We start from the raw sequence: 14,958 nt of genomic DNA, 5'->3' as shown, positions 1-14,958 counted from the left end.
TGCAATTGTATAAAATATAAATTTAACTTAAGCACTGTTTTGATTCACAATAAATAGAAAGGAAATCAAGTCTGTCCTTACAAATTCAGATAAAGTGTAAGCTCCATCCCCAACCAGAAATTCTCCTTGACTCAGTCTTTCTCCAGCCAAAATGTCTCGGAACAGTTCACTTCTACGGAAAACTCTATTATCATTCATACTGCCGGGTTCTCCAACAGAAAAGTCCCTTACAAGTAGCGTGCTGTCTACAACAGCTTGGACAAGTATACTGTGACTTAGAAATCTGTTCTTGTATGCTGCTGCATTTTCAACTGGAGCCGTAACATACACATGGGTACCATCAACACTGCCTACGACACCAGGAAATCCAGTGGCTACCCTGAAAGTTTCTGATATTTGTACACGCTCTTCTTCATTTGGCCACACAATGTACTTTCCAGCCATTTCTCTGAGAGCCTGAATTATATAAGAATAGAAATAATATAGCGTGCTTGGGGTCACTCCAAATCTGAGGGCAACACTTCTAAAAGTGTCAGGCGTTGCTAGCTGCCACACCACCATTAATACAATGTCTCGAAGAGGGGTCCTGCGCCTTCGGAGCCTACCAGTTTCTTCTAAATGCTGTTCAATGATTTGAACTAACCTCTGAAAACAATTAAAGATCCATTTAAATAAATTAACTTTTTAAAAAAATGGCTCACATGAAAAAGATGAACAATTTAAATACTCACTCCAAAGACATGCTTAGACATTCTAAAGTGCAATCTAAAACACCTATCATTCATGTTGTGGTAATCATCTATGTTCACAGTAACATGCTGCCAGGACTCCAACTCGTCTGTTGAATTAAAAGTGAGCGGTAACGTAATAGCAAGAACGAAAATTTCCAACATTAGTATCAACCAAAGCTTACCTAACCCCACTCCTTCCTCCATCTCCATCCACTCATTTGCAGCAATTCGAGCAGCTTCCATCATCAACTGAAAATATTCATCTTCTTCTTCTTGAATTAATGCGAGAATAAGCGCCATCGGACACTGTTAGAAATTTTGTCGTAATTTAACGACAAATTTGTCGCTAATTTTTTTTCTAACACAAGTTGTTTATAAACGACATGATTTGTTTAAAAACAACTAGTCGTAACCAAAAAGTTGTTTGTGAACGACAAATTTGTTTGGGAACAATAAATGATTAACAACTTTATCATGAATAAAAAAGCTCGTTTAAAAACGAGATCCCTGTTTTAAAATGACAAACTCGTTCACTAACGACAGAACTGAGCAGATCAAAAATTGCATGAAAAAAAATTTTAGTTCACTCAAAAAAACAAAAAATTATTCCTTTAAAAAAGAATCTGAAATCTGCTTAAACATGTTCCCGGTACTCCACTGTCCATGCCCAGTTGCTTTGACCCGAGTTAAATTGTTTGCCTACCGCTGACTGCGCACTGCTTGAAGCCAACTGACCTGCTATGTCGCTGATGAAGAGCTTGCTGCTGCACTATGGAAGAGTGCATCCTGCCTTAGCTGAGCATGTTCTGTTTTGCTTTCTGCATGATGTCTCCAGAAGATGCCTTCACTCTGCACTGCTTTGATTGTAAGAGCTCTGCTTGCTTAATAAAAATAGAACTTAAAAGCACTCAGTGGCTTGGTCAAGTGTGAGAACTAAATCTTTAACCTATTCTTGCACGTTTGTCTCTTGTCACGTTCAGGAGACAACGAAATACACTGCACTTCGAAGTTTGTGTTGATGGCTAGGCCACTGGTAAACTTCACAACATTCCATCAAGTTCTTTGTGGCAACACCAAAACAAAAGTCCCGCGGGCGTGGAAACGCATGATAGGGCCAAAGGTAATCCATGGGGAGTGAAACAGTCCAATATCCCCACACAATTTAGCAAAACTTGGGGTGAAAACATTAAATTTGAGACGACAACGGTCCACCAAAACAAACACACGCACACCGACCACCGTATATGAAAAATTCGACATGAGAGTAAATATGAGAAATTAGGGTGCTCCCCTCTTCTACTTTCACTTTCATTTGTCAACTTGTTGTTTCTCATATTTACTCTTATGTCGAATTTTTCATATACGGTGGTCGGTGTGCGTGTGTTTGTTTTGGTGGACCGTTGTCGTCTCAAATTTAATGTTTTCACCCCAAGTTTTGCTAAATTGTGTGGGGATATTGGACTGTTTCACTCTCCATGGATTACCTTTGGCCCTATCATGCGTTTCCACACCCGCGGGACTTTTGTTTTGGTGTTGCCACAAAGAACTTGATGGAATGTTGTGAAGTTTCCCAGTGGCCTAGCCATCAACACAAACTTCGAAGTGCAGTGTATTTCGTTGTCTCCTGAACGTGACAAGAGACAAACGTGCAAGAATAGGTTAAAGATTTAGTTCTCACACTTGACCAAGCCACTGAGTGCTTTTAAGTTCTATTTTATTAGCAAGCAGAGCTCTTACAATCAAAGCAGTGCAGAGTGAAGGCATCTTCTGGAGACATCATGCAGAAAGCAAAACAGAACATGCTCAGCTAAGGCAGGATGCACTCTTCCATAGTGCAGCAGCAAGCTCTTCATCAGCGACACAGCAGGTCAGTTGGCTTCAAGCAGTGCGCAGTCAGCGGTAGGCAAACAATTTAACTCGGGTCAAAGCAACTGGGCATGGACAGTGGAGTACCTGGAACATGTTTCAGCAGATATCAGATTCAGTTTTAAAGAATTATTTTTTTTTGAGTGAACTAAAATATTTTTTTATGTAATTTTTGATCTGCTCAGTTCTGTCGTTAGTGAATGAGTTTGTCATTTTAAAACAGGGATCTCGTTTTTGAACGACTAAATAGCTGTTATTTTCTGAAACGGTAGAAATTGTTTTGGAACGATGTTTTAGTCGTTTTAATTTTGAATGAGTTTGTTGTTTGGGTACGACTAAGTTGTTGCAACTTTTGTCGTAATTCAACAATCTTTTCTAACAGTGGACCAGCCGCTCCTCCAAATTGCCCTTCAGCATTCATTATAAATTGTATAATTTCAGAAATAAGTACAGCAGGCCAGCCCCAAAACAAAACAGAGTTACCACCATACAGCACGTTTCACTAGATGGCAGCACCGGCACCGGCAGTCCCATCCCCCGACCTCCGTGCCCCCCCACCACTCCTGCTCCGCCTGTGCTACGCCGGGTTTGCTGCTCCGACTGCGCCGACATTGCTGCGCTGACTTTGCAGAGCCTTAACTGAATATAGCTTTTGCTAATATAAGAAAAATTAAACTTGTACATATTGCCCTCTTCTGTTAAGCATGCTGCTAAAGTCAAAAATAAAAAGAACAAGCAAAAGAGAAGATTATTTAACGCACAGTCACCAAATTTGCACTAGGACATACATAACTAAAATGCTTCAAATAGCTTCCAATAATGAACACAGAAGAAATATTAATTGATTTTTGCATACCCAAAAGAATGGAATGTACTTAATGAAAAAAGTAAAGCAGACAGTTGAAACTTTGAGACCAGACTGTCAAAAATACGAATCAACCAAAATTCATTCTAAACACAAAGAAGAAAGATGAACACACCCAACATCTGCTCACATAAAGCCACAGTACACAACAGTCTTGAACAACATCAGTACACACCATCCTGAAATAACATCACCAACAACAAGACAGGAATTTAAAAAATTGAAAAGAAAGGCCTGATTTCTTGTGAACAAACTTCTTCAATGTCCTAAGATACAATATAATGGACTGAGTGGGACTGAGTGTTTATAGAAACATATACAGGAAAACACGTATTTCATGAATTATTGCAATAATAATAATTAATTTACACTATTTCATTTTTACACAAGCGCACATAACTTAATATTTCTCACTATAAAATTAGCACAAAGACAGAGAGAGCTCACTTGACATACATATTCACACAATCCAATGTTCCATCTACCTCACATCGCAACCTCTCTTTCCAAAATAAACTTCTACAAGAATAAGATACCAAGACTCAGCAATTCTTTATAATTAAAAGATCACCCAGCCAAGTGACAATTTGACCGTTAGTAAAGATAAAAAGCTTTCTAAACTAATTATTAAATGAGCAGTGATGGAGCTCCTTTATTTATTGTACAAAGATAAATCATATAATAAACATACCAATCATTGGAACCAACAATCTTCTCCATGGCTCGACAAAGGCACTGCTTCACTGCCAATCAGTTGCGAATAAATGAGCTGCTCAAGTAAACTCCATGGGCACCTAGCCTTCTTGAACCTGCCAACACAGACAAAACAATGACACAAACAGCACTGAAATCATGGCAATTAAGCCAGGGATATTGTCGAGTTAAAACTTATTGACTAAAACACTTGACCGCTCAGGTTAAGAAAGAAAGCTACACCAATTTGAAACTTTGAGACCAGACTTGTGATATTATCAACTGAATAGAAACTGCCTTTCCTACCTCACATCGCAACCTCTCTTTCCAAGATAAACTTCTACATGTACAAAATTAAAAATAAGATACCAAGACTCAGCAATTCTTTATAATTAAAAGATCACCAAGCCAAGTGACAATTTGACCGTTAGTAAAGATAAAAAGCTTTCTAAACTAATTATTAAATGAGCAGTGATGGAGCTCCTTTATTTATTGTACAAAGATAAATCATATAATAAACATACCAAATCAGTGGAACCAACAATCTTCTCCATGGCTCGACAAGGGCACTGCTACACTGCCAATCACTTGCGAATAAATGAGCTGCTCAAGTAAACTCCATGGGCACCTAGGCTTCTTGAACCTGCCAACACAGACAAAACAATGACACAAACAGCACTGAAATCATGGCAATTAAGCCAGGGATATTGTCGAGTTAAAACTTTTTGACTAAAACACTTGACCGCTCAGGTTAACAAAGTGCATGCTGAATGAAAATAGACAGAAAAAGGATGATTTAAAATCGACTTTAGAACTGATTCTTTTGTTACTAAAATAAGTATATACCAACAAAAAGACACACTCCTAATCAGTTTCACATACATTCCAAAAAATACAACATTCTTCTTAATGTCAGAGGCTAAACATTTGAAAACTCTTAATTTTTCACAGATAATCAATGTTTCATTCTAAGTGGCTTTAGGAATTGAATTTTGTCCCATTTAGATACATCAAAACATGAACAAGGCCAGTCAGAGGATCTCTTCAATAGTCCAAATGACCCATCATGATAGCACTTAACCTCCCACATTAAAAAGGTCACTCCAACAAATCATTGTTGACATGAAACTACAATAAAATATTTTTCATTCAGCACTTTTTACACCTTTCATGATTCTACAAGATCTTTGAAACAACGTCATCACCGGTATCACTGACCCCAAATAGATATTTTTTATTTATAATAAAGCTACAACCAAAAACAAAAGAGACATACGCTCAGCCACAGCCTGCTAAAACACCCGAAAACGTTCTCTCGCGAACTGAAATCCTATTGGCTGTCTGTTCCCCCCACCCCTTGACACGTCTTTCACCGGCATAACCGTTGTAAATTCAAACAGCAAACGTTCACAGTTGACGTTATTGGAATTGCAAGTTATAATATAACCGCTAAAGGTACGTTGTATGAATTTAAATGATGATTCTCATCACATCAACGATTATTTTTGGCAATATAAATGCATGTTGCCAACGGCAGAACTTCTAGTGCTTTCTAAAATACAGCGGCAGTGGGCGTTACTACAACATCAGTTGGGGAGTCCCTTCAAGGTGCGACATTTCCGACTGATTTACTTGCCACAGAGACTCTTGAAAACTACAAAGCATCTATTACATTGAAATCGTACTTTATCGGTAGACATGGTTCTCAAAAGTGGGTGATACATCACTTTAAGGGGCTAAAATGCAGATCCGATTGACTTAATCACAACCATACGTAACCTGCAAAACATCTTATTCACCTATTGGTTTATAAACGTCTTACATTTCAAACAATCGTCATACTACAGCAGTCATAAGCAGATCTATCGTTACTCTTTCAAACAAAAAAAGGACTTGAATATTGCTGGCCCATGCATAGGATCCTTTAAGTATTATTTGACTACCTATGAATGATGGATGAAAGTCCAACGAATGGAGACGGACAAAAATTTTTAAGAACCTTATGGACAAAAAAAGTAGGAGCTACAAAAGTTTGAAACTTTGAGACTATCACACGATAATGAGAAACCCCCAACACAGCTCAAACTTTCTTCCCCAGCTTGGCTTCTAAATGTATAAAATTAAGAATACTATCCTTCGAAATAAATCAATGAACTGAAAACATGATTGATGTTTAAAGTGACTTGTATTAATTGATTCACCTATTCAACCTCATGGACATTCAGAACACAATGAAAAAAAAAAACCTGTGGTTACCCAGCACCATTAAGCTCCACACCCACTCCATCCCTCATCTGTAAGAATGGGTTATCATTCTGAAGGTCCCTAATACCTGTTAGTCCTCTATCCCCTTAACAGGTCCTGACATCCTCTCTTTGACACCAGCCATCCACTGCAAGTGCCCTCCTCACTCCCAGCCCCTCCCTACAACCCTACTGTACACCTCGTGACAGGCCAAACACCCTGTGGTAAGTCTCACCCGTCATTCAGTTAAATCAAATCCCTTCACAGAGCAATTCAGATTTTTAAAAAGATGTGACAATTAAATTTTCATTAAAATTTTAATGTCTCAGTTTACATTTCTTCCAACAGTGATTTTGCAATGGCTGCTTTTCAAAATTATGAATTTCCATACAAAAACCTGACAAACGAAGAGGCAGGAAGAATTTTTTTTAGAAAAATAAGCAGACACACATCACCCGAGGACTAACTCGAATTGGATGAAATGTGGTTCAGTGTCAAGCACATGCTAAGATATCATCTGGCATCTCTTCCTAAATACCTTATAACTGCAATGTCTCGTAGGCACCCAACACGGGATGATGTTGCGACATTAGCAGCTTTCTGTTTCATCAACAACTTAAGCACTGAACCAATAAGTGACCTGTTACACAGCAGAATGGCAAATGCCGCAGAAGAATTTGAAGAATGCTTCAACGATTTCACTAATGAACGAATTGGCCCCATTGTTAGAAATGTGACAGTAACATACAGTCTGTCACTTGGTTATAGAGTGAATTTGAATAACATGGCTGTGTGGTTGGTAGATTTTGAACAAGATAAGGAGAATATAGAACCACAGAGTTAGAGATGAAGACCAGCCTGTCATATGTCATCATAAGTTAATTGAATGTATTACTAATTTAAATCACCATGTACCAAGTATACATTCCAAGTGTTTTTTTTTTCTATACTGTCTGATAAGGCCAATTTTTAAACCCCTAATTGATTTTGTCAGCATGTTCTACATGTCAATGGTTTCATTGTAGTTTTAGTGATAGGCACAAAGATTTACCCTGCTCTTATGCTTTGATATAGTAAATAGTGATTTAGTTTGGTTTTTTACATGTCACCTGAATGTATTACTAATTTAAATATGCATCCCAGGAAATTATTTTTCCATACTGTCTGACAGCGCCTATAAGTGAGCTGGATGTATAACTTATTTAAATAAGCATATACCAAATATACATTCCAAGTAATTTCTTTTTCTTAACTGTCTGACAGGACCCAGTTTAAGAATGATCCACAACAGATCTTTGTTTCGCGCACATAGAAGGGTGAGTATTTGGGTGGGACAGCTCACACAATGGGACAGGAAACCTCTAGGAGCAATGCACAATGAGAGAGTTTGACTAATTTTCCACATGTAGAAATGAAAATATTCAGATGAGACGATTCATACACTTGCAAAACAGACAGTCCAGAACAGAAATTGAAGTTGAAGTCTTATAGCCCACCTTGTGTTCTCGGAAAGGGAAAGGCCAACACACAAGGATTCCAGAACACCTTCTGTCTTGGACCAAGTAATAAGCTCATCATGCTCCAAATGATCCATTCAGCCATCCTGAAACAAGAACACAACACATGTAAAGAATGATCCACAGTCCGTTGAAAAAAATCACTAATGTTAGTCATCAAGCTGCACTCAACAAGCAGTCTCTGAAGTAACGCGTGCTCAGACTGATATAAAAAGCAACGTAATTTTTGGGTGAGATAAGTAACATAATGGGACAGTTTGAATTATTTTCCACATGAAGAAAAGAAAAAATTCACTGAATTTGTGTGACAATTGTTAGAGTTTCAACCCCCTGGCATTGGTATGCAAGGGTGAATATTTGGGTGAGACAAGTCACACAATGAGACAGTTCGACTAATTTTCCACATGTAGAAATGAAAATATTCAGATGAGACGATTCATACACTTGCAAAACAGACAGTCCAGAACAGATCTTTGTTTCGCACTGCACAGATAGAAGGGTGAAAATTTGGGTGTGACAGATCACCCGATTGGACAGTTCGCAAGAATGCTACAAAAACATGCAAAACACACAATTCCTAACAGATCTTTTTTTCGCACACATAGAAGGGTGAGTATTTGGGTGGGACAGCTCACACAATGGGACAGGAAACCTCTAGGAGCAATGCACAATGAGACAGTTTGACTAATTTTCCACATGTAGAAATGAAAATATTCAGATGAGACGATTCATACACTTGCAAAACAGACAGTCCAGAACAGAACTTTGTTTCGCACAAATAGAAGGGTGAATATTCGGGTGTGACAGTTCACACGATGGGACAGTTCGCAAGAATGCTTAGTAATGCGTGCTCAGACCGGAACAGATCTTTGTTTTGCACAGATAAAAGGGTCCACAGTAGGGTGTTTCACTTTTGCAAAAAGTTTCGAAATCTCATGACCGCCGGGTGAAAATTGATTTTTTATCAAAAAAAAAAGTTAACGTGTTTCGGGGTTTTCCAAATTTCGCAAAATTAGAGGTCGCTCAACGCCTTTGAAAAATTTAGGCTGTTTTTACTTAAGTCCAAAATGCTGAAATCGCCAATTATTGACCGATTTGGACCATTCTGGGCTCATTTGAAAGGTTGTGAGCTGTACTTTAAGAATCTGCGGCCAGAAATTCGATGGAAGTCGTTTGTTAGGCTACAGAGCCACGTTTGTGTTTTTCAAGGCCCTAATTGCAACTTTGCGCGACTGTATCTTCGGCAGTTATAAACCGATTTGCCCCCGCGATATCTTAAAATGACCGTCAGAGTCTCCCCTTTCCAACGGTGTGCTTGGATTGTCATTTGACGCATTTGCCTAGTTTCTATGAGGCTCAAAGTAAAGATATGCGACAAATTTTCATGTTTACCGTACACTTCTTGTACGAAAAGTGTACTGACGAGAGCGGATCTTCGCTTTCACCCCTATTTTCAGTTGCGCATGATGCTTTTACCACCTCAAAGCCGGCTGGTGCTGCTACAATGGCTCCAGGGACATATAAATAGCGTTCGATGTTGAAATCTCATGTTTAGGTCAGTGCTTCTACACCTTCTATGGTTTAACGTCTCCCCGCGACATCCCAAAACAGACTTCAAATTCACATCTTTCCAAAACTGTGGTTAATCTTTAGTTTAAGTCTATTTTGTATCAAAAGGTGGTCAACGCCTTCGTGGGTAGGGGTCTTCTAGCTCAGCAAAATGCATTGGTCCACACACAGACAGCACACTAAATTACTATGTAGGTTTTTCTGCGCGCTAATGCACGAAATTGTACATGCACTTCCTAACGCACGAATTTGTGCGCGACAATGCACGATTTCCTGCATACTTGCGCACGAAATCGTGCATTATCGCGCACAAATTCGTGCGTTACGAAGTGCATGTACAATTTCGTGCATTAGCGCGCAGAAAAACCTACATAGTAATTTAGTGTGAGTGGTGCACAGTGAAATCCCCTGAAAATGTATCTTTATAACCATAAAGAGTGTTGCTTGCGAGGATTTCACTGTGCACCACTGTCTGTGGACCAATGCATTTTCACTGTGGCAAAAAGGTACGGAAAATTCTGTTAATTTTTTTGCCAGGATTCTCCGTAGCCCTCTTATCAATATTCTCCGTAGGCTCTTACAGTATTCTCCGTAGGGCCGCACAGTATTCTCTGTTAGTCCGCTTAGTCTTCTCCGTAGGACCTCGAAGACTGTATAGTCCTACGGAGATCACTGTAAGGTCCTACGGAGAATACTGTGCGGTCCTACAGAGAATACTGTAAGAGCCTACGGAGAATATTGATAAGGGGGCTACGGAGAATAACCACAAGCTGTTTACAGAATATTCCGTAGCTTTTTGCCACAGTGTTGCTGAGCTAAAAGTCAACCTGCCCATAATGATTTTCACCAACACTTCACTGTAAAGATAAATATTCGGAATACGAAGAAGCCTCTGGTGAAGATTTTAGCCAGAGCACTTTCGTGAATTCACGAATATTCTTGGTAATTTAGAAATGTTCTTCGTAAATCCACGAACATTCATCGTGAATTGTTTAGATTATTCGTATATACACGAAGATTCACAGTTTTTACGAATAATATTTGCGAATTTACAAAGAAACCTTTGACTACAGTTTTGCCCGAGGCAGCTTCGTTTATTCCCAATTTATTTCTTACAGATTGTTCTAAATGAATGCTTGAATTTGGATTTGGAGAACTCGCCACAGCCTCTCCATCGTCCAGACTCCGTGCTCCACCCCTCTTACACGACTTTTCGGGTCTATAGGACTTCGGGTCAGTGAGACAGGAAAATCAACAAAATTCAATCCACGGCATTTTCGGGTCTGTGACATTTCGGGTCAATGGGAATTCGGTCCAGTGCGACTACCTCTGCGGTTTAAAAACTTTCGGGCTAGTGAGATTTCGGCTCTGTGACAATTCAGGTTAGTGACACTAAAGTTAAGTTATGAATCAACACAACACTTTTGAATCGGGTCAGTGGGAATTCAGGTTAGAGAGACTCTGGGTGTGCGAGAATTCGGGCTTGTGTATATACGAATAATCTTAATAATTCACGATGAATGTTCGTGGATTTACGAAGAACATTTCTAAATTACCAAGATTATTCGTGAATTCACGAAAGTGCTCTGGCTAAAATCTTCACCGGGGGCCTCTTCGTATATTCCGAATATTTATCTTTAGAGTGAAGTGTTGGTGAAAATCATTATGGGCAGGTTGACTTTTAGCACAGCAAAATGCATCCATTGGTCCACAGACAGTGGTGCACAGTGAAATCCCCTGAAAATGTATCTTTATAACCATAAAGAGTGTTGCTTGCTATCTAGCTCTAATCGGTAGAAACCGGTCAAATAGACCCCTACCCACAAAGGCGTTGACCATCTTTTGATACAAAATAGACTTAAACTAAAGATTAACCACAGTTTCGGAAAGATGTGAATTTGAAGTCTGTTTTGGGATGTCGCGGGGAGACGTTAAACCATAGAAGGTGTAAAAGCACTGACCTAAACATGAGATTTCAACATCGAACGCTATTTATATGTCCCTGGAGCCATTGTAGCAGCACCAGCCGGCTTTGAGGTGGTAAAAGCATCATGCGCAACTGAAAATAGGGGTGAAAGCGAAGATCCGCTCTCGTCAGTACACTTTTCGTACAAGAAGTGTACGGTAAACATAAAAATTTGTCGCATATCTTTACTTTGAGCCTCATAGAAACTAGGCAAATGCGTCAAATGACAATCCAAGCACACCGTTGGAAAGGGGAGACTCTGACGGTCATTTTAAGATATCGCGGGGGCAAATCGGTTTATAACTGCCGAAGATACAGTCGCGTAAAGTTGCAATTAGGGCCTTGAAAAACACAAACGTGGCTCTGTAGCCTAACAAACGACTTCAATCGAATTTCTGGCCGCAGATTCTTAAAGTACAGCTCAAAACCTTTCAAATGAGCCCAGAATGGTCCAAATCGGTCAATAATTGGCGATTTCAGCATTTTGGACTTAAGTAAAAACAGCCTAAATTTTTCAAAGGCGTTGAGCGACCTCTAATTTTGCGAAATTTGGAAAACCCCGAAACACGTAAACTTTTTTTTTTTTTGATAAAAAATCAATTTTCACCCGGCGGTCATGAGATTTCGAAACTTTTTGCAAAAGTGAAACACCCTAGTCCACAGCTTTCTTAAGAGAGAGTTGCCAAGCGGCGTCACACAATGGGAGAGTTCACAAGAATGCTTCAGAAACATGGAAAACGCACAGTTCGGAACAGATCTTTGTTTCGCACAAATAGAAGGGTGAATATTTGGGTGGGACAACTCAGACAATGGACAGGAAGCAAAATGGACAACAGTCCAAAAGCACTATTCGAATTCTACCTTATGACTGCTGATTACTCTAAACAGAATTTTATGCAGTAAGAGACTGCGGCGGAGAAGCAGGCGGAGTGCCAAGCAATAATTACAGCCACGTTCAGCAAAACAAGCGTAAAACTTTCCATAGAAACTCACACTGTTCCTTAAAATTGTCGGGAAGGGAACATGTTCGGATCAAACAGTTCACACAAAGGCGCAAAACACAGTATTCCGAATTCATCTTCGTTTCTTACTTAGGACCCAACAGATCTTCCAAAATATTGGGGCCACACTACGACCCAACAAATCTTCCAAAATATTGGGGCGACACAGTTTCCGCTCGTCAGTGACAAGGTTAACCTTTCTAACCCAACCGCACAGCACACCGCACACATCTTCGTTGCAGAACGAACATGTGAGGTATTCTGTTTATTACGTTTGAAGCATTAACAGCACATCGCTATGAGTGAAAATGAAACCGCAACCCACAAAATGACGTGTGAGAAGAGGAGCGTCCACGACGAATGTGTGAAGTGCCCATTTAAGTGTGCCGAAAGGACGCGTCACAGGGTTAGGGTCAGTCACTATTTTGTTTAAATACGCAAAAAAAAGGCCAAGCGCCTGAAAACCAATGTCATAACGTAATTGTACGCAACTTTCCGCATCCAGCGGTGTACTTGAGAGGCTCCAAGTCGCTGGAGCCCCTAAAGTAGACATTTACCCCAATAAATCCCTCCTACCACCAAGTGTCTCGGCTCATTCTCTACTGAGAGCCAGAATACCACATTGGTGGCAGCGGTGGGATTTGACTCATCGGAGAGGTCTTCGCCGCACGACGGAGCCCCGGCACCCTTGCCGCCCGGCTGATGTCACAGCCGAGGCCGTCCCGGACATCCCGGCGACTCGCCCAGCTGCTCCCGGCCACCCCGCCGGCTGTCCTACCAGCAGAGCTCCAGGACACCCCTCGTCCCAGGCCAGTCCATCCGCCGGTCGCCCCTGCACCCGCCGCTCCGCGCCGTCCCGTCCTGTTCTGGGACCAAGGATCGACGTTAGAGCCTACTACGGTCGTGACAACATGTTCCTCAGCCCGGCGGACTCCTCTGAGTGGCGAGGCACTGAACCCCGGCAGCTTCGACCATTTGATGTGTCCATCGCTTTTGAGGAAAACATATGGCTGGCTGCCATCCCCGGTTATGTACAGGGTGAGTTTTCTCAATAATTTGTAGGTAGTTTGGGCACCCCAAGGGGATCATTTTCTACCACTGAACTAGTGGGCGCAAACGTCTAGGTACGGAGATAATTGGTGCTTTGTAATTGGCCTTCGCGCCTGCGAGGTAGGCACCCGCTGCCACTGATGGGCGCAGGACCTTACGTGGGGGTGTCGCGGGTCTAGGAGGGGTGCTTCGAGTCTCGAAGGGGTGCGGCGGACCTTGCAAATGTCTTTTGGGAGGGGTTGCCGCGGGTCTCAAGGGGCTGTCATGGTGGCCCCCGTTACAGTGGATCTCACGGCTGTCTTTGCGAGGGTGGCGGGATTCCACGGATACTTCCGCGAGGTAAGTGGCACTCCCGCGAGTACTGCTAGTCCCGCGACACCCACTCGACAGGTCCTACCACCCTCAGTGGCACCGGGTGCCTACCTTGTAGGCGCAAAATCCAAATTCAAAACACCAATTATCTCCGTATCTAGACGTTTGCGCCCACTAGTTCTTTGGTAAAAAATGGTCCCCTACAGATGCCCAAACTGCCTGCAAATTATTGACACAGTGAGAAAACTCACCCTGTATAAGCTCCCACTCACCTATGAGCACGCAACAATCATCTGGAACGAGGGGTGGCCGACTCCAGAAACTTCCGTACGAGGAACATGTTCCGGACGGAACATGTTGGAACATGTTACAATTTTGGGAACATTTCAGAACATCTTGGAATAGAGGGAACATCGGAAACATCAGGAACATCGGAAACATTTGGAATTATCTGGAAATTATGTTGGAACATTTGGGAACATTCGGGAACATCAAGGAACATCTTGGAACATCTGGCAACATCTGAGAATATTTAGGGAACATCTCCAGATTACCTCCATTGCTGTCGAATGCAAGCGTGAACTAGTCGTCTCACACTTGCAAGCTGGTATGGTTGTCCCTGGTACAAATGCTACGGGTCATACGCTTGGCTTGCAAGTGTTAGGAGGAGACATCGGTGTCTCACACTTGCAAGCGTGACACAAACGTGAGTCACTTTTGGAGCTGCTTAAAAAATTTTGGTTGCATTTGACTCAACTGGGGAACCTAAAACTCGGTCTGAGGTCAAAAATGATGTTTTTTCGTCGTCAGCGGACCCGAAAACATGTGAAACACTGTGAAATTCAAATTAAGATTACATTTTCATCGATTTTGACCCCGCCGACTCGAACCTAGGTCTGCGGTAAAAAGAGATGTGATTTTCATCATCAGACCACCTCTCAAAGTACTTGTTCAATAAATTTAATGCTTTTGTCGTATTTGGCCCCACCTAAAGTCGAACCTGGGTCCAAACTTCTTCGATTGACTCAAAATGGACCGGTTGACCTTGCCCCAGCCCCGTTTCCAAAAACACCCCTTTTTTCTATTCTAGTTCTGTAACTGGATCCTACTTTGCCCCGTGGCACCTGCAGCAGTGCCCCTGGGC

The 14,958-nt window shown here is 41.2% G+C and overlaps 1 protein-coding gene across 1 annotated transcript; it reads right to left on the bottom strand.

Annotated features, from left to right (window-relative positions):
- Window positions 1-27: 27 nt before the first annotated feature.
- LOC117647853 (protein ANTAGONIST OF LIKE HETEROCHROMATIN PROTEIN 1-like) lies at window positions 28-1,030 on the bottom strand. The gene is made up of 2 exons (XM_034389825.1): window positions 732-1,030; window positions 28-645 (listed from the first exon to the last, which is right to left on the bottom strand). The coding sequence occupies exons 1-2, from the start codon at window positions 975-977 to the stop codon at window positions 28-30; spliced, it is 864 nt and encodes a 287-aa protein (XP_034245716.1). The 5' UTR covers window positions 978-1,030.
- Window positions 1,031-14,958: the final 13,928 nt, after the last annotated feature.

Source organism: Thrips palmi, unplaced genomic scaffold (assembly GCF_012932325.1).
Source record: "Thrips palmi isolate BJ-2018 unplaced genomic scaffold, TpBJ-2018v1 HiC_scaffold_3, whole genome shotgun sequence".
Taxonomy (NCBI): domain Eukaryota; kingdom Metazoa; phylum Arthropoda; class Insecta; order Thysanoptera; family Thripidae; genus Thrips; species Thrips palmi.
Note: the sequence above shows the minus strand (reverse complement) of the source record. Positions and strands in the feature narration are given on the sequence as shown.